Here is a 27,097-nt window from a genome sequence, read left to right on the forward strand (position 1 = left end):
GTCCCTAGCCTTGGAGCCCAGGGCCCACCCCCTGCGAACCCTGCCAGCCTGGGGCTGCCCTACCCCAGGTCAAATTGCTGCCAGAGCAGTGTACTCTGGCTCAAACAGCTCCAGAGTTTATTGTGTCACGTTAATTGCATGTGTAGATGCACCCAGTGTTATCACTGTTAGGCGTGCAAACAAAAATCACAAGATAAACCCAGAGGCATTTTGCCCTGTTGTGGCCTTTTTGAGTTCTTTGCAATGGAATTGCTCTTTCTTTTTTTTTCTTCTTTTTTTTTTAGTAAAAAATGAGTGAAAACTAAGAGCTGGCATTTTCCAAGGGGTGCCTCAAGTCTATCAAGGGGTTCCTTGAACCTAAAAAGACTGAGAAACACTGCTCTAAGGGAAAGCATTTTTTGCTATGACAGGTGTTTTCTAGCTCAGATTTGTATGATTTATCTTTGGCCTCCAATAAACATCAGTTCCAGATGGAAGACGTTATGAAGAAATCACTTACCAAGAGGCCTTAGGTATAAACAAAACAGGTAGGTAAGATGACATGGTGGTTCAGGTTTCTGAACAGAAAGCTGACAGCTAACCCAGAACAAGCCATTCTAACATGTTGTCTTCTATTTTCAGTGTTTTCTTGTGGGAAAATGACCGACCCACAAGCCAATGATTCTACTACTGGATCTTGTACAAATTTGATTATAAGTAGTACCATGAACTTCAAGTAAACCTCAAATAACAGAAACTACTCATGAAATTAAAGGCTTGTGGAATCAAGCACTCACTCAATCAACAGGAATTGGTTGGTTCCATAAATAGAGACATGGAAATAAATACTAATGGTAGACAATATTTTCACACTATTTATAGCCCATATTATGAGTCCCAAAAATTCCTTTGTAGTACTCACAGAATTCCTGGCTGTAGGTTAAGCCTCTTTCTATTGTATATGAGTTGAAAGTTCTTTAGATACAACAGATCTCATCACATCACTTTGAAATGCAAATCAAGGTGCTTTCATGCTGTACTGGCAATACTGAAGTTTTGTGTGTAACCACAGAATATATTTTGTCAGTGGCAACTTCCCCATGCTCTTCAGAATGCCACAGCCCTGCTGGGTATAAGTCATACAGGCATACCTGAAGGGCACATGGGAATACAGGAAAGGAAGGAGACTGGGAAGCCATCCTAAAAGCTTGCGTTGGTTTGATTGCCAAAGCTTTTCTGAACACTGTATATGTTGCCTCCTGCTTTGCCATAGGTGTATCTCTCTGTTTCACCGGTTCATAATATCACACACTATTTTGGATTCCAAACTGGGTAGGCAAGTAAAGGAGCTAATTTTACAACAATTTGATTCAGACAGCTCTTCATTTGTAATTTAAATTAGATATGTATAAATTCGTCCTGACTTCAATTCAATGCATTTTTTAATGTATTTATGGAACAGGCTTTGTGACAGTGATCACATTTAATACCCAACTACATAGGTCCTGTGAGGCTGCAAAGGGGTGGTGAAGGAAACGCAGCATTTCTCCTTTCTGTGCCACTGCATGAAGTGGGGCTTATACAATACAGTCCCTGCTCATGCCTGCTCCAGTTTACTCAATCATTCCTTTTCCATAGGTAGGAGAAATCCCAGTCCCTGCCCCAGGCTGCAGTGTGCATGAGGGGGAGGGGTATATTTTAAAAGACACCATCTTGCCCTTCATATAAATTAACATATTTTTATATTCTTCACGGCTTTAGAGGTGTGGCTGAGATACAGTATATAGGAACAGTGTATACAGTCAATTTGAAAGAACTGCTAAACAGCAGATGGTCTGAGTAAGTACCAAAATCTTTTAAAGAACAGTGCTTCATTGCATTCACCATCAAGGAGTTAAGATTTTGGAAAAATCAGTCCCTGTCCTGTACCACCCAAGACAACACAGTTCTTCCTTATTCTGGGTATAGGGCAGTACCGTGGTATTATTTCCAACGGTGGCCTCTCTATCTCACCACAGTTTGGTAAACAACACCGTTTGGCTGTATTTCAGTAAAATCCACTGGACAACAATGTGTGGAGGTATACTGTACGTTTCAAGCAGGTGCTCTGGGAGCGTCCAGTACTCCTGTATTTATGCTGTTGCGATACTCTGTTTCTGTGCTAGAACAACTGCATAACAACAAACACTACTTAGGATGCCATTGTTAGGTTTTAACAGGCCTTTTCTATTTCTGGCTTCAGATTCACTATAATGAGAGAGAAGAACAATTTAAAGAAAAGGTCACTGAAGTGCAACACAAAAACTTTAGCTAAAGGCTATGTATTTCTGTAAGAGATTGGACCCTTTAGCATATTGATGGATACAGCACATGCTCCATACCGTGTACACATTCTATAATAGAGTGACGAGCTATGATGCCCTGGTTATGCAATTACACAGAACTGAGAGATCTCCTTTGTGCAGGCTACTGAGATTTTATTAGTATTTTAACCTGGTTCCTGGCATCTTCTTCACAGAGATGCAAAAGATGATGTGCTGATAACATGAAGGAATTCTTTCTTTCTTGGGGGGAATTTCCCTCCCCCCAGTAGAAAGGGCTTTTGAAAACTCATTTTTGTGAAAACTGTTCAGTGCTTTAACATCTTATTATCCATTTGCACTTTAAGGCAATACTTAGGACCTATTTTGCATGTAAATGTGAGCAGAATTTGACCCTTACAGAATATTTCAGTTTGTCTTCTATGTTTGCCTCAGCAAAGTTGCTTTTGCTTTCAGGCATTCCTTGCCACTCCTGTCCATCCAAATGAAATCAGCTGATCAGCTATAAGATTTCCCACAGCTATCCAGTAAGCTATACACTCTCTTAGTCAGATACCAAATACCATACTTAGGGTGTACCTATGAAACAGAGTCCAATAGGTACACCACTGACTCATTTCGTCTGCCTCTTGCAGTCAGCAAACTTCTCATTATAAAACCTTTGCCAACCAAAAAGATGAGGTTCACAAACTAGAAGTGCTCAGTCTTAAATATTCTGATTTTTTATGCCTTTACTGAAAAAGAGAAGATCAGTTGGACAGCATGTTAATGTGTTTAAAAGGTGTTACATAACCTGAATAAAGTGCTTTAACTTTTAACACCCATGCAATCATTTTGTTATTTCAGCTAAAGGATAGTTCTCAGAATCCATTCTTTCCAGCATCTCCAAGAAAAATAATCTTTTGTTTCACCATTTTCTGATTCATTTGACTTTGAAAGCAAAATAAACACGCTGCTGTGTTTAATATTGTTGCACAAGAGAATTCACAAGAATGAAATGTGTTCAGAGTTCCTAGAAAAAATGTAGCAACGCAGGCTGCCAGCTTGTTCAATGTCAAGCTCCAGGCATATAGCAGGACTAGCAGTAAATGACTCATAGTGAGTCACGCTTAAGCTATTTTTGCTTTTAAAGTACTGCCAGGCACTGTGTTAATATTCAACCCAGAGTAAATTTAGCAATGCAAGAAAACAAGTGTTTCCATGGTTGCTCCTTCACAATGTTTATGGTATATATGCAACCATTAGGCAAAGGAATTAAGCCAAATAAATTATATGGAAATGTTCCTCTTTTATTTACAACTGAAGTTTGATACATTGGGTATTGTGACTCACTGAGCTACTAGTTTTTCTAACTCTAGCAAAAATGTAAAGCAACAGCTAGCGTACCACTACTAGTACTTTTTAGAGTACCACTAAAGTACTGTTAATATCGTATAACTGCTACTTTCTTCTAAATTGCTGCTTTTACTATATGCCAGTATAATAAAATGACCTGTCTACAGCATACTGCCATATGAATGATTTTGTTCTGAAAAGGAAATGAAAAGGATTTATCACTTTGAACCACAAAAAATAAGTTACGTAGTTTTCTACATTAATACCTCTCTTTCAGTGCAGAGAAAGACTGCCAAGAACTCACTGGGTGAAATTAGATACCTCAGTCGCAGGTAACACATGTTCTGTGGCATGGGGCGTCCCTAAAGAGGAACGAGCAGGTAAGTAATCCGAAGAAGAGGATTGCAAGGGGAGGGGGAATGGGAACTTTTGTGGACTCATCTGAAAAGGGAAAGCAGTTGCAGAAAAACCGGAAAGGATGCTGATTCAGTTGGGTTAAATGAGGGAAGTGGTAAGGGAGTACAGGGGGGCTGGAAAATTTCTCCCCAAAACATAGCCAAGGTGCTAACAAATATTTAGGCGAGTAATTTCAATGAGACTATTTATGTGCATATAATCAGGTAAATGCTTCCAAGATTGGAATCCAGCTATCTGGGAGATGTGTGACAGCCCAGGTCTCACCAGAAGCTTTTAGGGGGTAAAAAAGATTTTCCTCCAGGTTACTGGGAAAAACAATAAGGGTAGCAATAGGTGCTAAAGAAGATACTAAAATAGGTAGCTAGATAGTTTACTTTGCCCACACTAATAATGGAGTTGCCACACAATTATGTATGATCACTCAGTATGTTTTATTGTTTTGTATTTTAATCAGTGACTTACTCATTAGACTTAAATTGCAATAATTATTTTCAGCACCGAGCCTAATAAAACAACCACGCTGGTACTCAATTTTCCTCAGTAAAAAACCCTTCTTTAACTTTGTTCATGACTTGCATGCCATTATAAGCTGATACACTGGGAATATTTTTTTTCCTGGTTTCTTGCTTGTAAATGAGTCATAAAAAATAACTGTGTACAGTGCCTAATCAAAAGCCCACTGAAGTCTACGCAAAGATTTTTACTGACTTAGTGAGTTTTGGATCAGGCTCATAAAATTCCATATAAGAGTTGAGGGAAACATCTATATTTTTTTCACTTGAAGTATTGTTAACCAAGTTACAGCAACATGAAGAAAAATAACTGATCTTAAAGACACTTCATTCTTGAGAAAATGTTAAGTTGAAAAGAAACCACCCTTTACTCCAGTTTACTTAATTTGACACTTTCAAGAGGGAAATGAAACAACTGAGATATTAAAAACTGTGTTAAGTGGTCAATACACATGCCTGGTAACTATTTCTCATATGAAAGAAATTAGAAGATGTTTATTAGGCTCACAGTGCGTCCTCAATACAGCGAAATGAAATCTTTAGGTGATTTAGCAAAAATCCCACCAATTTCAGAAGCGATGTCAATTTTCACTAGCTAGTCCACCATGTGTTGCTGAATAGATTGGGACAATACTGAGACACACTAGTCTATAAGAAAGAAGACATTTCAAAAACTTTAAATATACAAAGGGATCTTCCTTTTCCCTGGATCTCTGTGAAGTTATTATATGGTGTGCTACTGACATGTACCAATGGGTTGCCATCAGTTGCTTGATCTTACATCAGCTTTCTTGTCATACCTGAAAAACCCCATGAGTTGTAGTGCTCAACAAAAATGCTTGCCTGCAATGGAGTTCCCAGGAATTCTTCCTCTTTCCTTTTCAGTTTGGTCACAAATAAAAGGTATCAAAAGAAGCAAGCAATCACAGAAAGGACAATGAAAAACAATACTCTCTCCGGGCAAGATGGGCATCCCTCCATGCAGCAGTGAAAATGAAAACTGTAAATAAAAACGAATTTGCTAACCATACAGGTGCATAGATTTTTTCTTCATTGGCTTCCATTTCATTAGTAGAAACAAATAGCTAAACTGAATAACCATGATCCTGAAATTTTGTAGCCTTCATCATATGTGCTCCATTCCTTCCTTACTGTTTGTCATCTGTGTACATTCTACCCGGTCTAAAATTTACACCGTCAGATCTATGAGAAAGGAACGGCGTCTCTGTGACTTCTGAAATGTCAAGGAAAATTATACTGAATTGTGCAGAACAAGTTATTCTCTTGACTACTGTATGTACTTGAATCCAAGATGTTTTCAAATTTAAGATGAGTACTCAATAATTAGATTCTATACATGGAAAATTATAAATTTGTTATAATTTTCCAACATGTAGAATACAATTATGGGAGAGTAGCCTTACATTCATTCACCCAAAGCAGTGGCAGGGACCTAAGGACCACACCCCCACCCCTTGCCTCCCCGTGTCCAGCCCCATGTCCCCTATACCACTGACTGTACGTCCTGTCACCTACAGCCCCCACCTGGCTCCTGCCATGCCTGTGCCTGGTCCCTTGCTGCCTGCTCCCCCGTACCAACCTTCCCATGCCAAAGCTAACCGCACTTTATCATGCATCAGCAGATGCATGACACATAGAACCAAGGAGGTGATACTTCCCCTCTATGCAGCACTGGTCAGACTGCAGTTGGAGTACTGCATCCAGTTTTGGACACCGTGCTTCAAGAAAGCTGTTGATAGACTTGAGAGGGTCCAGAGGAGGGCCACTCGTATGGTAAGGAGGAGAGACTGAGGGACCTGGACCTCTTCAGCCTCCGCAAGAGACGGCTGAGAGGTGATCTTGTGGCTGCCTACAAATTCATTAGGGGGATGCAACAAGGGATCAGAGATGCTTTGTTCGCCAGGGCGCCTCTTGGGGTAACAAGTAACAATGGTCACAAACTGACAGAGAGCAGAGTTAGGCTAGATATCAGGAAAAACTTCTTCATGGTAAGGGTGGCCAAAATTTGGAATGGGCTTCCAAGGGAGGTGGTGCTCTCCCCTACCTTGGGGGTTTTTAAGAGAAGGCTGGATAGGCATTTGGCCGGGGTCATCTCTTTCTTGCCTAGGCAGGGGGTCGGACTTGATGATCTGTTGAGGTCCCTTCTGACCCTAGCATCTATGAATCTATGCCTGTGCCTGCCCCCACCTCCCCCGCCCCCAATGTCTGACCTCTTCCCCCTTGTTTCTCCATACCTCTTACCAGCGCTGAAGCCACAGCTCAGCAGCTGCCTGCCCAGGCTGGTACTTGAACCTAAAGTAAGGCTTTTTCTCCCCATGTTGATAGGAAAAAACACCTCATCTTGGATTCAAGTAAATAGAGTATTTAGAACATCAGAAAAAAGAAAATGTTTAGTACTGTCATCATCAAATATTTGCATTAACGTAATGCTTAAGAGCCCCAATTGATTCAAAAAACTTAAATGGGAACTGACGCAACTGATAATGTTTAAGGACAGAAATCACATTTTTCTTAGTGTTTTGCATGGGATGATGGAGAGTCATATTTTGCAGCCTCCCAAAGTTTTCAGAAATTTAGAGGCAACCTCTGGCATCTATTTAAATGTATATTACTCATCTGAAATTTATAAAACATTTCTGATGAGTCCAAACATGGTCACAAGACATGCAATTTTGAAATACTCCATGTTGCATAAATGGATTACTGTATAGTCAGGAAATATGGGAACAGACTGAACTGAACTAAACAGGGGGAAGAACTACTCAAGCAAAAGGACAATGCTGGCAAAAGAACAAATGGGCAAACACAAGCCACAAATCAATTTAGGCTGGAAATTAGAAAAAGGTTTCTAACTAATGCAGGAGTGACATTTTGGAATGGACTTCCAATAGGAGACCTGGGGGCAAAAACTCAACTAGTTACAAGTATGCAAACCGAATGTTCTGATGTGGTTTTCTACAGTACCAAGGGGCTTCACAACCTGGAAGTTCCTTCCAGTTCTGTGTTCTATATTTCTACTATTAGCAAAAATGTACTGAATACCACCAGTACTCTCAGCAGTCACCTAGGAGGGATGGCTCAAGTGAAGCATTCTTATTGTACATTTAAAGCTGACGTATTTGTTCTTTATATAAAAGACACACTCATTTCCCCTCCTCTTCAGATACATGTTCAATGCTGGTCTGACAGCTCTGAAGACTTGAGCTGGCCTGAAAATGAGATTTTTGTTCTGTGAAAAATTTCACAACAGAATGAAATCAAGTCCTTTCAAAATATTTGTGGGTGGGTAGGGAGTAGAAGGGGTGGGAGGGAGAGTGCCCTATTCCAAAATAGCCATCATCTCAGTGATGGTGAGAGTCACTCAGGATGCAAAAGACCCAGGTTCAAGTTGCAGCTGTGCTTGATACAGATGTCTCTCACATCAGTGCTCTGTCACAGGGCTAGAGTCAGGCTCTCCTTGCATCTCCTTTGTTAGAGCTGGTCCCATTCATATGAATGATATATTAATTGGGAACTGATAGAGACTAGAGCCACAGACTGGTGGTTAGGCAGTTACCTAAAAGACCCAGGTTGCCTAAAAGACCCCCAGACTGAAACAGGAAGAACAGGAATTAGAATCGGATTCTCCTGTATTCCAAGAGACTCTTCAGGGCTTGGTCTCTTTCATTTTGATCTCAAATTCTATCCTAGACTGAAGATACCTTCCCAAAAAGTTTTGTTCAAACAAACACATTTCTGCAAAAAGTTCTGGTTTTGACAACGTTTAACTGAAAAATTCCCAAACAGTTCTACTGGAGACTGAAGCTCTCTGTTAATCTATTGAGTATGGCCAACAACTTGAGCTTTTATCTACTTTGTTCTGCCATCATACTTCATCAGTGACTTGGAGAGACAAGAGTTCATACTCTATAGTGAATACTGTCACTGACGTTTTGGCTAGGATTGGAAACCCGATCGCTAAATCCGATAATACAATTTTGTTATATGGATGCCTGTTTCAAGCTCTTCCAGTACCCATGTTACCATGGTATCTAAACATCTCACCGTCTTTAATGTGTCTGTCCTGACAACAACTCTGGGAAATAGGGTAAGTGATATTATCCCCATTTCACAGAATGGAAACTGAGACAAAAAGACACCAAGACCATGTCCAGACAAGTACAGCTGTGTGCTACGTGGTGACATCTGCGGCACCACATATAGCATGTTCCGTTCTCCATGCTACGTGGGAGCAGCACGGAGGGGTTTTTTGACCCCTGGATATCCAGGGGTTGAAAAAAACCATGGAGAAAAAAACAGCAGAGTGGCACACATAGCAGCAGCATGTGCCACCTGAAGCCAAACTCCACTGCCAGCCAGACTGTGCAGCAGGATCGCTGCTGCTGCAGTCCCAGGAAGCCCCCAGGACCCAGGTAAGGCTGCTGGGGCCAGCCCAGTGCTGGCCCCAGTCTCCCCTACCCTACCTGGCGTAACTTGCCACTCGCCAGTACATGCATGGCACAAGCATTCCCTGGGGACAACTATCGAAGGCCAAGGTGCGCCACCACTAGTTGTCCCCAGAGAATCAAACATCCACACATGTCTGGACACGGCCCAAGTGTCTTGCTCAAGGGACCATAGGAAATTATGACAGGGAAGGAAATAACTCATCTCTCTCAAGTCCTAGGTTAGATCACTTATTCCTGGATCATTCTTCATTTCATTGACATACAATACCATGTCCACTAGAAATTTTATTAGGATTAAAAACTTGGCTCATATACTACTGAACTGTCAATAGTATACATAAAAGCACCCTGCTTTCAGATTTGGGCTTTCTGCTAAAAAAAAATTACACTTTCTTGTTATAGGGGAAAAGACTGGAGCCTGTATACATGAATTGCTCTGCTCCCAACATGGCTAGGAACAGAACTATAAGAAATATGCACAGGTCTGGAAATTAGGAACAACTAAAATGAAACCCTAGGAGGACCTAGGTTTATAAATGAGTTGCAGTGTGACTGACCAAGTAGCTTCACCCATCTGCTGCAAGTTTCTCATCTGTTACCTGGGAGATAGTAACACTAATGGACTCCGTACTTGGGTGCTTGATGATTAATTAGATGATGCTTGTCAAGCACTAAATACATTAGTATGTCATGTTGCTGCTTGTTTTCTTATCATATCAGAAGTAAATCAATTGACTTCAATTTCTCCTAGAATCACTGGTGGACTGTTTTATGAATTCAAAGGGAGTTTCTTCCATACTTGTATTTTACTATGAAAAACTGCATTTAAAAGAATATTTTTAAAGGTTTACCTCCTGCCAAATGTATGGTTTTGAAATAAGCACATCATCCAGTGTTACTCCTTGGCAAACTTATTTGAACAGCTATGATTAAATTTAAAAATCAGTTTCTTTTGAGATGTCTTCTTATTTATTCTGGCCATGAATCCAACCAAGCAAACCACCAAGACCTGAAATAAACTCTGTTTTCCCAAAACTTCCAAAGCATGTTTTTTTTGGCTGTGAAGAGGTCAGGGAGGTTCACTACAAATGCAATGCTTTTGCCTTCCAGACTCATCCCAACTCCTGTTTTGCTGTGAGGAAAGAATGCCAAAACTAATACTGCATCTCAAAACGATTTGTTACCCCGTCGACATCTTCATCTTTCCTCTTTGTGCCAAATGTACTCCTTAAGTTGCTTGGCAGTCTTAGCAATATTCTGTCATTCACTTATACCTTAATGGTTTCTACAAAACTACCAAAGAAGTTTTGTTTTCCTTGAGTGCATTTGTGTAGAAAGTAGTGACTACAATTCCAAAGTGCATGTTACCAGCTGCTATAAAACCTCTATGAAACTTGGCATCCTTTGAATATTAAATGTGAACCTAAACCTTACACAAAAAAATTAGGCACATGGGTCAGAAGGTACCTCCTGATGAGCTCTTCCAAGATCTCTTGAAAAAATAAACTAATAACCTCAAGTTTAAAAAGTGCCTTCATATTTATTTGCCTTTAAAGGCAAATTCTCCTACTTTAGAAAGAGTCTTTTGATTCATATGGGTATCAAAGGAAAGGCTCTACTGGTTTAACATTAAACAGTAACTGACTTTTAAACTTACAAGAAAAAAATGCAAAGTACAGTTCCCACAGTATCCCCCTGGGGTTCAATCCTACAGGTGCTATGATAATACTCCAGCAATGAATAATCCCTTTGATTTCAACAGAACTGCTCACATGCTTAACCTTAAGCACTTGCCAAAGTGTTTCATACTGAAACAGGGAGAGAGCTCAAGGCCTTGCAGAACTGAGACACTTATGTACAGAAGAACTGGCCACTCCATCTGTAGTTAAGTCTATCAAGCAGTTTACTTGCTAAGCCAATTTGCAAGTATCTTGAATCCTTCTGACATTTCAAACAGACTTTCCATAATTCATCTGAATCCATAAGTATTCTTTTAAACATGTCAAAGATGGCCAGTTTTTAGTTGGAGAGGGGTAAAAGAACTATACTTTTAATGTTATAAAAAACAAGGAATTGAAAATGTGTGGTTTAATTGTTCTCTAGCCTAAACAGGTTTGATTTGATCTCAGGTAAAATCCTCAAAACAGAACTTTGGGCAAACCTACACTGCTTGCATCCCCTGCCCAGGAGTGATGCCATAGAGTATGCCCTGCCCACTTTCTCTTGCTCTATACATAGTAAATCCTGTACGTGTGAATCAGAAAGCCTAAAAACAATGCTCAGGGTATACTCAATGTTGCTCTAAGGCTCTGGAGATTGGGGCACATGGAATGGGAGCAAGAAGGCAGAGTATGCTCCAAGATGTTCTTCTTGGGTATGTCCTGGGGGTCATGTAGACGTGGGACTTAGGAACCCAAATTACATTTGAAAATGGGACTTAGATATCTTTGAAAACTGCTTTTCATGCACATACAGTAAGCTCTGCAATGTTTTACACTAAATTCATGGAACATGTCGTTGTGAATGCCTGTGAACTGTTAACTGCAAGATGCAGAATAAGGGATTGAGGAAGAGCTCCTATACACACTGAAAGATATGCGGGAGGGATGCTCTATGACGCACATTTACCACCTCTGACATGAAGGAGGACACATTGCACTTTTCTTATTAGGTCAGCTCCAAAGATTCACAGGAGAATTTCTTAATGTACCTACTACAATAGCTCTAGAGTTTTTAGAAACCCAACAGAGAGAAACTCCTTTTATTTCTTTCCCATCTCTTTCTTCTTGTTGTAATCCAAGGAATTTAATATCCAAAACTTTACAGACAGAAACACTTTGCATGGTTCAACTATCAGTAAGGAAGTAGAGTTAAAGATGTATGTACAACCTCAACACGTGCATGCATATGTACACATGCATTATGACAGTGTTCATTTCATGACTGTATATTAGCTCTGAAATAAAGTATCTAGGTTCTTGTATCATCTTAAGTACACATATATAGTAGCTTGTACTTCTATGTACTACTCTGCATCTAACAGAAAAGTATTAAATATATATAATATATATATGCATTAAAGTGCATTTTCACAGCGTACATACAGATTAAGTATCAAAACATGCCTAAGAACAATGGTGAATGCTTACTAGGTCTTATTTGCAGCTACCTTGCATTTAACCACTTCATCTTCTGCAGTGTGTGCATGTGTGTATGTCATATTCTGATTTAACTGTAACAGGGTGGCATGTGAATGCAGGACTGCTGCTGAGCCATCCTGAATTCAGGTGTTAAATCCAGCATAAAGATGCAGTGTATTTACTGGTGACTCATGCGGACAGTTAGATTACTTTAACTCCAACAAGGACGTAAGTGGCATGAGATTGCTTCTTTGAGACAGAAAGGTAAGGACTGGGTCGGAGGAGGTCATGCCAGGAAATGTCAGGAGCAGCCAAGCCAGAGAAATCTTTGACTGAAGTTTACATTTTGATATAGTTATTTGAATTATCAATAAAACCAAATTCCAAGGTGCAAGTTAACTTGGGCTATACATATTATGTGTGTACACTGTTTGAAACAGGGTGAGAGTTCTTCCTGTTTGTGCCTAAGAAAGGCAGTGCTGACAGTTTAAAAAATATATACAGCAAGCAGCTGCTGGTAAAATTATTAAAATAGAAAAATTATGGAAAACAATTTTAAAATGTATACCTGAGGTTATAGGTATAACCTATGCTGTATTACTGGAGTCATGTTTAGAGGATCATGTACTTGTAAAGGAAGAAAGTTAAAGAATGAACATACAACGTAACAACGAAACTCTGAATACTTACCTGGGTGACCATAAAGTCCTCGACATAGATAAAAACAACTAGCACATAACAGAGCCCTACATGACATGAAGCCCACTGAAACTAATGCATGTCTTTCCAAAGACTTCACCAATTTTTGGATGAACCCCCAAACATCAGAAGAGCTGATATAACAACTCAGAACTTCCTGGCTCTTCACCCTGTTCTCACAACTTCTCTAGAACAGATTAGTTCTTCCTGTACTTTGGTATACTTTATATTTCTCTGCAGGTGATCAATGTAATGTCTGCACATTTAATTATTTTAAATATGTGCTAGTCCAGCAATGTCTAGGTGTCTCTTTCAAGATCACAGGCCTACTGTGCTGCAAACACATAGACAGACATAGTCTCTGCGCTAAAGAGTTTATAATCTGAGCTCCTGTAGTTGTGATGGTCTAGGACAGAGATGAGCACGATATGGGCCACAAGCCTGATCTCATGCATGGAGCCATGTCATCTGGCCCGTAGGGTTCTCCACGTGTCTAGAAATTTGGCAGCAGAGGATCAGTGGCAGCATTAATTGCCATGGCTCCTTGAGTCATGACAATTAACACTACCACGACCTGTTCCGTCACCAAATTTCCAGATTCACAGGGAGCCCCATGGATCAGATGAGCGGGATTGAGACCATGGGTGGGCCCCATCCCCCTGGATGAGGTGGGCACCACTGGTCTAGGAAATGTGCAAGAAGCAAGGTCATCTAATGATTTTCATTCAACCTTTTGGATTATGCTAAATGTGGTGGATCCCCCACAGAAAACAATGTGCATGTTGACTACAAACTGACAACTGCTCATTAATCTACATACAGAGCACAGCTGCCCATTCAGCATCAACAGGCACATCCCACTGATGCCTCTGCAATGCACAATCACAGCAAAAATTCAAAGGCCAATGTAACAGGCATCAACTTGACTTTCGACAGCTACAATAATAAAATACTCCCCTCAAAAAAAAAGTAATTCTTATTATTTTTGATTAACTTGGGGAACTTCCAGTCCTGCTGCTTAAGCTGGTACCATGGCCTAAGCCAGGGGTTCCCAAACTGTGATACACATACCGTGGGGGGTACGCAAGACACTCTGGGGGATACGCAGGAGAAACTGTGTAATGGAGGATTCAATTTTCATTATAATAATAATTAGGTTTTAAGGGGTTAAAATATAAAACATATGCTGGTAGGGATACACAGGCAGCTGGTAAATCTGGAAGGAGGTATGCAATATGAAAAAGTTTGGGAACCTCTGGGCTAAGCCAAACATATATTTAAGATAAATGCCCCTTCCATAAGCAATTTTAGGGTGGAAAATAAATGCAGTGTCAGTTATCAAGGTTTTAGCTTCTGAGTTACAAACACCTGGGAATTAGGAATTACAGCATAATGGTGCAGCAGCAATAATGTTATGATTACGTTGGGAGTGAAAATGACCCTATTTTGTGGTCTGCACCTTGCTATATTTATTCTTGGAGTAGTACCTAGAGCAATTTTCAGCTGAAAAACCAGTGCTAGTTCTGATGTCCAGCACCTTGCCAACTGGAAGGCCAGGACGCAAGTGCACTCAGCTCTACTCCTGGCAAATCTCAAGGTATCAGGCTTAAAATTCACCTTAACAAGGTTTCATCAAGGCCTGGAAATTCACCTGCCCTCTCAAGCCATAACTCGTAAGGGACTGATCCAAAGCCCATTGAAATGAAAGGAAGAATCTTTCTACTGATTTCAATCAGCTTTTGGATTTGTCTCCAGAATAGTAAGAGTCAAAAAACAGCATTTTACACCACATGAAAACACCCAGAATCTCCAGCTTCCAACAGCATAGATCATTAATCTGTGACTCTTGTAGTTCCTGAGATACCAGTTTATGTTGAAATCAAAATGGACAGGGGTGGGAGGGGAGGAAACAGGGACAGGGGTCAAGGGATGTAAAACAAAATGATGTGACTTTAAAGTTTAATCATAATTTGACTGGGTAAGGACCTGACATATGATTTTAGGACTTGTGAGTTTTCCCAAAGCCAGTTATCAAAAGATTTTTCTTTAAAATAGCTCTTACGTTGACCATGCAGTAAAAAGTATATTTTGTTGTCTCATACCAATAAACACCAGAACTGCCAACTCACAAGCTTCTTTAGCAGCGCAAGCACAATAACTTAAAATTTTACCGCTTCGTGATTCAACATGAAGTAAGTGAGATAGATTTTAATATGCTGCGGCGTTACATGGTGCGTGTGTAGAAGCTGTAAACCTGAGAACACATGCAGTAAGCATTTTCCAACAATATAGTTCTATGATAAAAGCAAAGGTCTCTTTAGGGTTGCAACACATCCTAAGTTGTGAAACAGGAGCAATTTGTTAAAGTGACAAATGAAAACAGCTTACCTAATCCTTTCAGAAGATCCTATCAACTAAGAGAAAACAGCCTCATTTAAAACAAAAAGCCCACCTTGGAATAAAAAGGATGAGAAGCAAGCCTTTCATTTCATAGGTACGCAAATAACACAAGCATTGCAAGAAATCTAACTGCATAAATGATAAATTATTTTAAATGAGTCTTATAAGAAGGGCATATATGAAAGTTTGAACTGTGTTTGGCTGCTTTGTATTTAAAACAATTTATTCATCTACTGAAATGCCATGTATATGTAGAGCCATTTTCTATCTCCGCATAACCATAATTTTTAAAAGACGACTTACGCTGTTTTTTCATGTCTTTAAGTTGCTCCTTAAAATGTTTATATTTTTCATGTCTCTGCAGGTCGGAGTCACTGTTTCTGCTCTCCAATGCAGTAAATTTTTCTTTTACTAGCTCTTTTAGATCTGGTATAATTTCTGGAATGTCTTGCTTTATCTGAAAGGAAAAAATGAAATCGTCTTACTCATCATCAAATTTGTCAATAGAAAGTGAGGAGAGACAGGTGCAAAAATGCAAACTTAATCAGAGTTTCTCTTGTCTTCAGCTTGACTGATAGCTCATATATTCTGGACCCATAACTTTTAGATAATTATTTATTTACAGGACAGTCACTATTACAATTCTAGACAATTCTTGCACAGTGACCTTTAGTGTGTTGCTCTACATGCAGTATTCCCTATACTCAGTACAGGGAATACTCTAAATCACATAATCAGATTTTACCAACATGAAAAGTAAATATCAAGAGTTTAATAGCACCCAGTATGGCAATGAAAGTGTTGGCCTCTTAAGCTATCTGAATTATACCAAATAATAAGGTCTGGTCTACACTGCAAAGCTTTGCCAGCATAGCTATGTCAGTTAAGGGTATGAACTTTTCACACACCCCTAGCAAACAGAGCAATGCTGGCAAAAACACTCATGTGGATGCAGCTCTGTCAACAGAAGAGGGCTTCTGCCTGCTTGGCTTGTGTCATTTGGGGAAATAGTTTAGCTGTGCTGGCAGAAAAAAACCTTTTGCAAGCATATGCTGTGTCTCCACTAGCGGGCTCTTCTGACATGGCTATATTGGCACAATTTCAGCATCAGGGGCTGAAATTTCATAAACATTTTAAAAAAATAGTCCCTCATCCCTTATTTTGATCTAGCTTTACTAGACAGCTAGTAACCTATACACAGTACCCAAATGGCATGTGACCAGGCAATGCCACCCAGATAGCTACTCTAGAAGGAAACAAGCTTGTATTTATTTTGCATAGTGCCAGGACACAGCAATATGCTTTCCAGGCTGGGTTGGTAAAGAGACACAATCCTTGACTTAAAAGTACTTGCAAATGTGTTAACTGCAAGTGAAAGGCTTTGTGGAATAAAAAGAAATAATGGAAGCTGAAAACCAAGGATACTCAACACTGTTCCAAGAATATAACAAAGATTTTGAAAACAGAGAGATTTTTTTTTCCCTTTAATTTTTAAAACTGATCCAGGTTATGCAGAACTATACCTATGAAGGGGCTCCCAAAAGAACCCTCTGCCATAGTCCTTGGCTCTGATATTTCTAAAAAACCTCATTGTAGCAGGAATAGAAAGAACAAAGAAAGTACTATTGAGTGGAAAAATAGAGCAGTTAAAAGCCACATAAAATGTAAAACTTTCCAGAAATGTGGAGGACAATTAAAGAAGGTCATGTTGTTTTCTAGGAGAAGGCCTCCTGCCGTCTTCCTTTTCTGCAAGCAGTGGGTGCCAGCACAAAGGAAGATAGCAGGAGGTTGCCATATCTCTGACTAGCTGTTTCTGAAGCACTTGATGTTTTTAATACTTGTCAGTTTAGTCAGGCAGAGGAGGCTATGAAACTTTATTACAGAAAAGTGAGGAGTACTGCATTCCAAATAAAAATGAAACATATGTTTTTAAACAGACCATACAAAAAAGGAGAAGATACATAAACATCTGTGACTGATCTAAGGCTGAAAAGGCACGCTTGAAATTTTGGGGGTCAACTACGACCATAATAATGTCCCCTGTCATGACTGGGATCTGGGACAAACACTTAAAGACAGACTCTTGTAAGGCCCAAAATTAACCCTCAACAGTGCAGTTAGAAAGAAAAGAATGTCATCAAGTCCAAGCAGAATCTGGAGGATGGATAATGTGGATTCTGCATTAGACAGACCTGCAGCAGACTAGCACACCAACCTCAAAATCAGTTCATGGAGTACATGAAGCTGCATGTGTTGTGGCAAAACTCAACAAATCAGAGCAATGTCCACTCATTAAGAAAAAAAGAGACTCAAGATCTGCAATGGTTTCATTGCTTTGCAAGAATCTGCACGTGGCAGCAGAGTGTGTTGGCCACACCATAAGATCAGAGGAATTTGTCATAGGAGCACAGACAACATGACTACAGAAGGTAAATGGACCGTTAACCAGAAAGCAAATGTAAGATTTATTAACTTATGGTTGAACACAGATGTACACGCCAATTGGTGCCAGAAGCAGTAAAGGAAAAGCCAGGGGCAACACAGTGTACATGGTGAAACTTAGGATGTTATCCTCACTACAGATGTATGTGAATTAATAGCAAAAGGAAATAAGAAAAGAATGTGATTTGTAAAAACACCAGGAGGAAAAATTCTCATTACTGGATTAAAGGCATGACAAACTTTGGTTTCAGAGACTGCTACTGTTTGAGGAGTACAGGACCAAAACACTTGACAAAGAGTTTGAGAAAGTCCTCCAGGGAAAATGAAAGCTTTGAGAGAGCCTACTGTCCTCTAACTCCTAGGAAAGCTCCACTGTGGCAGGCACTCTACGATGCAAGAGGGGTTAAGCGCCTTGTTTTGGGAATCTTAGGATCAATGAAAGTAGCAATATAGTAGGTACTTTCACTGGCCATTGTAATGGAGGGGGGAAGAAAGAAATCTATTTTTGAGCAGATATAAGAAAATCTAAAAAAAATAGGTTAAAAGGCAACATTTCCTGTTATCTACAGTGGGAGAAATTCTGGGAGAGGTGGCTAAAGCCAAATATCCTTCTACACTTTTGATGTATCAATGATCTGACAAGTGCCCTTAGAAAAAACAAGCACATATCCATGCACTTTCAAGAACCTTCTTGAGAGACGGTAAGTTTTGGTCTACACCCAAGACCTTCCACAGGACGATGCAACACATTTCTGATGGTGTACAGCATAATAAGGTCTATAATGATTATGCTTTGATCTGGGAGTAATAATAAAAATTTAAAAAAAGAGAGAGAGAGAGGGAGAGAGAGAGAAAAACATGGCCAGAGGCTGTGAGTAGCTTTGGAAAAAGACAGAGCTCCTGCACTAAAGCTAAGCAAACAAAGAAGTAAATTCCATGTAATGGAAAAAAACACATCTGAGAGAAAAAGGCAACACAGCAAGGTGGACAGCTTGATCATGGTAAAGTTCAGGCCATTACCAATATACATGCCCACCAGAAATGAAAGAAGTATAATCTAGCTGTCCAAACCTGCAATCTAAGCACATTCCAGTAAAAAAGTGTCTAGTAGATACAAGATGCAAATTTAATAAAATGTTTCTGTGAAAGTGTCAAAGAGAATCCAATACTGCCATACAGTACCTCAGTAAGTGCAAAAATAAAGTGTATGTGTATATCACCATATAGGGTAGCAGCATGGACTGTTATATCCCCATGTTTAATACTGGAGTCCAGTGGCTTATGCTTTTAAAACCTGAACATTTACATGCAGCGTTGGTTTTAGTCGAGTGATGTAAAAAAATTCAGTTAGTGAACTGACCATAAATCATTTACTGTCATTCCCAAAAGGGCTTAAGCAAAAAACACCCTCCCTGAGAACACAGTGATTTTTTTTTTGTCCAAATAAAAAAAATAAGATTGACAAACTGAAACCAAACATAGATAAGATTTGGTTAAAGATGCATTCTTTGGCATATTTGACATAAATGTGTCAATGGAGAGTCCAGAGTTAGGTTAAATACATTTCAACCAGATTAAAAAACAAACCAACCCTATTCAGTTTTAAAGAGAACATATATCACCGCCAGAGCTACTGTTGAGGATGACATCCTGCAGAAAATAATTAAGATAATCATCACAGGATGGCTGGAACCACATCTTGCCAACCTGTATCCATTTGAAAACCAACTCTTAGTAGTAGATGGTTTTGCTTAAAGGCAATAGGAAGGGAGAAAGTGAGATGGGGTGCATTGCTTTTAAATGTTGCAGTGGATGGGTAGGCTGGGGGGTTGTTTTGTTATACCTTTTTAACATTTTATTCTCTTCTTTGCTTTGTCTTTCATTGTCAACTTTTCTGAGCCTTTTTGAGAAAAGTAGCATATAAATCAAATAAATAAATAAGTGAACTGTTATAGAAAATATGCTAAAAACGATGCCTGAAGGCAAGTTCGGGACTAAAAAATCTAAAGAAAGGGCCAGAGATGTTTTATACTGGCCTCAAATGAACAGCAACATCACAGAAACTATTAAGGCTTATTGCATATTCTGAACGTACAGAACAAACCAAGACCCACATTCACGGCTCAGGGAATGCTGACCCTCATCCCCTGGAGAAAAGTAGGAAATGTTTTTTTTAAGCTGGTTGGAAACAATACTATGTACTTGGCCCACGACAGTTATTTTCACTTCCTTGAAATGCCCTTACCAAAAAGTACTACAATTAAAAATGATCATACGCATCACACCCATTTCCATTAGGCATGGTATACCCAACCTAGTCAACATTTGATAATGGGGCTGCAGTTTAGTAAGCATGACTAAGTAGGCTGCAGTTATGTACAGGTCAGATATGGCCTAGTCCCTCCATTTTCTCCACCACAAGACTTGAATGAAAAACAGTATCAAAATTATGATATACATACTGCAAAAAGGGCACAGAGCCAGACTCTGGTCCATATGGGGAACTGTTAAAGTACAGCAGGGATGGGCAAAATACGGCCTACCAACTGATTGTATCCAGTCCATGGCTGCCCCCGTGATGCTCTGCACGGGTCCAAGCCGCACCTGCTCCGACCCAGAGCAGCCTGTGCCATGCTCCTGCCTGCACCCACCCACACCTGCTGAGAACACTGCCCTGGCCCTGCCCCCAGCCAGCATGCACAGCTTCCTGCCCATTGGCAGCAGGAGAAAATATTATTTGGGGGGGCTGGAGGAGCATGCAGTAGGGGTGCTGGGCATGGCACTATGGCAGCAGGTGTGGCAATGGCACTGGAGCAGTAGAGCCGTGTGGAGGTGAGTGTGCATGGGGCACTGGCCAGGCTGCACGCTGAGTGGTGCCCGGTGCTGTGGGGCAGCAGTACCGTGGTGGTGCTGCTGCTGTCACCTGCCACCATGACATTAGTTTGGGGAGGGAGGCTAAGCCTCATTAGCAGGAAGTGTTCTGAGTTACAACAATCCCTCAAATCCACTGGACCAAAGAGAAGTTCATTGTTAGTACTGGGGGGAGGGGAATGTAGCTGCTGGCTGCAGGCTGCACCAGGTTACTCTTAGCAATGGTCCCTCCTCCCTCCCTGCCCACAAAGTTTTCAGAATGGGAGGCAGGAAAGGGAGGCGAGGGAGCTGATTCTAGAGGATCCCCAGCCAGTGCTAGAGGGTGGTATGGGCGAATTCGAGTCCTCCCACCTCGGGATGTTCCAATACGCCTGCCCCAACCTCCAGCTGGGGCTGAAAAACTCCCAGACTGAACTCCCTCTGCTCCCTTCCCTTCCTCCCATTATAAAAACAGCTGGGAGGCTGGCAGGCAGGCAGACAGAAGTTAAAGATGAAAACCTGTTTTGAAATGTCTTCAACTGACCCCTCATGCAATGATGGCTCAGATTTTCTCCCAATTGGACATTTTTGAAGTGATCTTCAACCATGCACTTGTTTGGTCATGGCTATAGACTGCTTTCTGTGGCCAGATCAGGCAAAAATTGTCACTTCTGTCTGCGCCCTATAAGACCAAACAAAGCCTAAGTTTTCACATGCTGGCATTTTGTGAAACAGAAAACCAAAACCAAAAATGTCTGCACTGCTCAAAACTCATGCCAGAGTCACAGGAGATTGTAGAGAAACAAATAAGGTAAAATAAAAAATCTCAGTATGATTTGGGATCCTGGAAGCTGCCATCATTTCATGAAAATGACGCTGTGTTTATCTACAATAGGAAAGAATGGCCACAAACAGCAGTGGTGTTACAAGAGATAATCTGTCATACAAGTCTGTCACTGAAGAACGATGTAGATGTCGGCAGGGACAGCACTTCCTTGAAATTCCAGGGAGAGGAGAGATAAGGGACAATGAAGCTGGCCATCTTCCTTTGGAAGGTCTCAGCAATCACAGCAAGTTGAGAAAAGTCCTAGGACACAGAACAAGCAGAACTAATGGACTTACAACTGCCTGAAAACCCACTGGTCCATGCAAAAGTGCAGTGTTTCAGATGCTCAGTGAACATTGCTAACAACTGCTTATGCACATTTGGAATTCTGTATTATGTTAACATTAACTTGCAATTGTTACCATTATGTATAGCTAGCAAAAGAAGATGTTATGAGATTCTTTGAAGTGCAAGTGGAAACAATGGCTGTGTTATGCAGAGCCCTATGTTATACAGTACTGATCAGACACTGAATGAAGTAAATCTCTGATTCCTCGGCTTTGAGTGATCTTTAAGCCACACAGAGGCGATTATTGATGTAGTTCAATGATTCTCAACCAGGGTGCACTGAGATCCTTTCAAGGGTGCCAAAGGATGCCATACAGTGTCAGCATTGTTAGATGCACAAACATGATTTACAAGATGAACCCAGTGGTGTCAAGTAAAAAGAGTCCATAGTGTTAAAAACCATTGTGACCTGTGGTGCTCTTTCTGAATTCTCTGCAATAGAAAAATTGCTCTATTATTTTTCCATCGTCAAAAAAAAAAAGTGAAAACTAAGATCTGATATTTTCCAAGAGGTGCCTTGAATCAAACGAGGGGAGCTTCGATTCTAAAAATGTTGAAAACTACTGATAGAGCTAATTCCAAACAGCGATACGTGGGCCAACAGGCTGCACTTCAGAGGGAGCAGGTAAGAGGACATTGCTGCTGATTAACTCTACATCCCATGCTCAAGTGATTCACCTCCAGACCAACGCACATGACAATTCATTCAGTGGGATGGGAATTGTGTAAAAAAAAAACAACAAACAACCCTGCCACATTAGTGCATTAGCCAGGTGACAGCATTACATCATGTCCCCTACCAGTTCCAAATGATAAACTGAAGTGAGAAGCCTGGGTGATATGCTACGTTTCCAAAGTAAAAGTGCTGTAAAAAATTTTTGAGAAAACCAACAGCAGCAGATCAAGAGCAACGGTGCTCACATGAAGCTGCAGAACAGGCAAGCAACAGGTTCCAATATCTGCAACACCACTAAGAGAGACAAAGAAGAAACAAGCCAGGCCTAGGGCGAGGGCTGCACCAACAGATAAATCCAGGACTCATTCTTCTAAATTGTTTCAAGAAAGCATCCCTCAACAGGATTGCTCTGTGGTCAGCTGCAAAAAAACCTTGGTTTTCAGAAGTTGCAAGAATAAGAAAACAGCAGCTCAAGCTGAGATATCTATAAGTGACAGACAGCCCTCTTCACTAATCAGTGGCAGGGGCAGGCCACCAGTGCCCCTTGGCCAGAGGAGTTGGGGGCTCCTCTACTCTAAGCCGGTGAAAATGGCAGCCGGCCCCATGATCTGCTCACAAAATCAGCCAGCTGCCTCCTGGAGCTGGGTAGACCCCTACACAAAGAAAACAGGTACAATATTTGCAAGTATAGGACACCTCAAATATCCTCACTGGCCTAATGATGATGGAGCTCAGCCTCCTCATAGGGATGGGAAGAGGGTGCAACTGGCTCAGTATACAATTAAGCAAGCAAGAATGAAGCAGCTACTTTCTGAGGGCAATGTATGCAATCACAGAGAACTTGAATGACAACATAACACCACTCACAGTAGCCACTTCATGATAGCAATCTATTAATCTTGGTTGTTGGATGAAAATATTCTAGTAGCAGGGCATATATGGGACACTACAGGGCTCAGATAACAAACAGTATAGAAACCTGGAGAGCCAGATTTGATAAAAATCAGTAAGGTATTATTTCTCTATGAGTTGTTCAATAATTACTACTGCTACAAAGCTTGGCAATTTTAAACCCTTATTCCCTCCACCAAGGGAAGGAGCTCTTCTTTAACTGGTATAGACAGACAGGTGCTGTGGCCACACTTGTTGCTGTGTTGTCACCTGGGCTGTTACCAAAATGACAAGTGGATCTTTTAGAAGGTCAGCATGTCACAGGTGAATAATAAGGTATATCCACCCACTACAATGGCAAATAAATACATTTGTTGCAGTCAAGTAACTTCTCTCTGGCACTGAGTCTCTTGTGGCATGGCCAGGGCAGAAAGTGATCTAGGAAGTGACAAAGCAATAAATGAAGGTAAAACTTGACATCAGTTCTGAATTCCCTCTGATGAGACTGAATTTTCCCATAACATATATTGTGACAGTCTGGCACACTAACAGGTGATGTATGGTTTACTGCAGTACTCCCCACCCAATCCTCCTTTGCAGATTCATAACTGTGACAAGAACTATCAGCATGACAAAAATAAGAGGACAACATAAAGAGTGGGTATCTATGAAACAGCTAACAAAGAGCACAACAATGCTGTGATGTACTTGCTGCTTAGTCTGTGAAGCATATTCGATAAATGCCCGCTTGCAAACCAAAAGCCAGTGACACCTTGCAAATGCTAATATGGGTTACTTCACATGGGAACCATGCAAGGTATGTTAAGCAAACATACGTGCTTTTAGTGGTACAGTCAGCCAAAAAGAGTGTGCTAAGCAACACCTTCCAGTAATTAGTCAATCCAATGAGAGTTGCACTGATTTTGAAATGGGGGTGGAGGTATACACACCCTTCTGAACATCCTGGAAATGACGTAACTAAGGACTGGGAGTGATCAGGACAGATGTGAGCAGAAGTATCAGTCACAACAGCTTGTTTACAAGCAGCAGCAGCTGCAAAGGTAATTGCTGCAATAGTCCCAGAGAAAAAAGCTACACTTGTGTTTCCCATTCAACCTTAGTTACGACCTGGAGAACACATAAATCGCAAGCCATCTTGTAGGACTATTAATGATATAGGCAGAGCTAAGATCATTATGCAGGATGCTCCGGCACCACTGCTGGGCACGCGCTTAAACACAACATTGTTTTACTACAAGTATGCTAAGAGGTTTTCTTTACATGTCCCCGGGTATCACTTACCGACAGATGACCTACCCTGACTGTGCTGCTGACAAATGACATTGTAGGGCTGCAGAGTGGCTCCTATGAAAGATAATGGAACTGAGGTGCTCGGCTGCAAGTTTCCTATATCTAAAAGCATGTGTATTTACTTGTGCTGGGGTCTTTCTCACTCCTTATATAAGAATATTACATAAATGAGCAGTTGTTCTTTGCTCCAGAAACCAGGATGTCCCAAGGCTCACTTCCACAGGCTAGAAGTGTATGCAGGTGTTTACCCCAGACACTGTATGACATATTGGTTGGAGAGCTTTGACTTCCCTGATTAACATATCAAGACAACAAAATGGAAGATCCTAGTGCCAATGGAACAACATGTGTTTGCAGATGATAGACCATCTGCCACAAGTTATGGAATCAGGGCTTAAAAGGGCACAACAAAAAGATCAAAGGTCTACCCAAGCCAAGTGCTCCCCTAGTGCTTGGCCAGTTTCTGCCTTCGATTACTTAGCCTGCCAAGCCAGCTCTTACAGCTGGGCTGACTAGGGGCAGTGTACAAGGTGCATGGCTCAAGGGCTGGAGCCTAGCTGCAGGGGGTTAGAGGCTTGCCTGCCTAGGAGCACTGGGCCAGCTGAAAGGAATGACTGGCTGGCCCTAGAGGAAGTTAAAAGCTCCTGGAGAGAGGAGGGTAACTGAGAAGAAAAGCAACAATGCAGGACTGCGGTGAAGCCCTAGCACTGGATAGGAGAGGCAGGGTGGGGATTTTGTTGTAAAGGAGGAACAACCCACTACATGTAGCCTTCTGTGCGAGTCTAGAACCAGGTTTGGACTCATGCCTCAGAAGCTGTAGCAACATACCTTAACAACTCTGCCACAACATCTCTTGGAAACCTGTCTGAAACAGTCCAATTTGTAGGACCCTGCTTTTTCAAGTCTAACATAGTTTCATAGTAGCTAGGGTCAGGAGGGACCTGAACAGATCATCTAGCCTGACCCCCTGCCACAGGCAAGAATGAATGCTGGGTTCACAAGACCCCAGACAGGTGATCATCCAACCTCCTCTTGAATTTGCCCAAGGTAGGTGTGAGGACCACTTCCCTGGGAAGTTGGTTCCAGATTGTGGCCACCCTAACTTTAAAAAATTGCCTTCTGATCTCTAACCTAAACCTGTTCTCCATCAGCTTATTACCATTGTTCCACATCACCCCAGGTGGTGCTGGGGAGAAAAGGGCTTTACCTATTTGCTGTTGATCTCCCCTGATGAGTTTGTAGGCAGCTACCAGGTCCCCCCTCAGCCTCCTCTTGCTGAGGCTGAACACCTCAAAACACTTCACAAATATTAATACATTTAGGCTGATGACATAGCCAAAAGCAGCCCTGTTTTACAAATTAGGAGATGGCAGCACAGAGCAGTAAAGAGTCTGGCCTAAGTGCTGTGGTTCAGGCTCAAAGCCATCATTCTGCCTTCTCCTTTCGTCGAGGGTAAGTTAAAGTAAAAACACGTTTCGTTCATTCTCTGCAACAATGCTTCTCAACCAGGGTGTCAGGGCACCCTTGGGTGGCCTTGAAATCCTTTCTAGGATACCATGGGTTGCCATACTATGTCAGCACTGTTAGGTGTGCCAACATGATTCACAAAGTAAACCCAGGGATTTCAGATAGGAAATAATGGTGTTACAATCATTCTGAGCTGCTGTGATCTGAGCTCTTTGCAACAGAAAAGTTGCTCTATTACTTTTCTGTAGTCAAAAAACAAGTGAAAACTAAGAGCAGGCATTTTTTAAAGTGTGCCTTGAATCTCAGATGGTTGAGACCACTGTTCTACAAACAGGCCTAATAATTTGTGGTTGTTTGACAAACTTTTTGATAGAACTGCATTCTATGAACCACAAAAATGCCCCATTGCACACCGCCCTACAGCAGTCCCGCATCTGACATTTCCACCACTACTTTTTAGCCTTTGCATCTTTTTCTTTGTCTCTTTCAAATGCAGACATCCTTTAGATCTTAATCAGCTCAGTTTTTTATTCCTTGTATACACAAGTATGATTTACGATGTCCTATGTGTTTATTAAGATGTCTTTCTATTTATGTTCATTAAAATACTCTAAAGCTCTGTGACACACCCAAATTATTACGAGAGCTCCCATCCGGACAGAGAATCTGGCAAAGAATTACCTTTATATTTCTCTTCAGTGCAAGGGGCCCTTTTCTAATAGGAGATGGATCTTTTAAAACACTATTAATAAGTTTAAGGGAAATCATGGGACACGTGAAGAAGGGCAATGTAATCATTTTAATGACATCTATTAATCCAATTCAACTGATAGGCAGAACTGTTCATTTTGCAGATCTTTTATTATTTAATTTGAAAAAAATAAAGTGGGCTTATTCATTCAGCGTATTATGTTGCTTAGAAATACATAGTTATATTGTTCTGGGATAATCTGAAAAAGGAGATCCTGATCTATGTGTAGATTTATGAAATCCAGTGAATATCTTGACAGAAAG

At 40.9% G+C, this 27,097-nt stretch overlaps 1 protein-coding gene across 1 annotated transcript in view; it reads right to left on the reverse strand.

The window, feature by feature from the left end:
• The window catches only part of NSMCE2 (NSE2 (MMS21) homolog, SMC5-SMC6 complex SUMO ligase), a 219,377-nt gene that overhangs the window by 87,239 nt on the left and 105,041 nt on the right, over positions 1 to 27,097 (reverse strand). Inside the window, exon 5 of the mRNA XM_006034852.3 lies at positions 15,576 to 15,729. Coding sequence (XP_006034914.1) covers positions 15,576 to 15,729 — 154 coding nt within the window. The remainder of the gene's footprint in view (positions 1 to 15,575; positions 15,730 to 27,097) is intronic.

The sequence above is a fragment of the Alligator sinensis genome, unplaced genomic scaffold (assembly GCF_000455745.1).
Source record: "Alligator sinensis unplaced genomic scaffold, ASM45574v1 scaffold1119_1, whole genome shotgun sequence".
NCBI classification, from domain to species: Eukaryota; Metazoa; Chordata; order Crocodylia; family Alligatoridae; genus Alligator; species Alligator sinensis.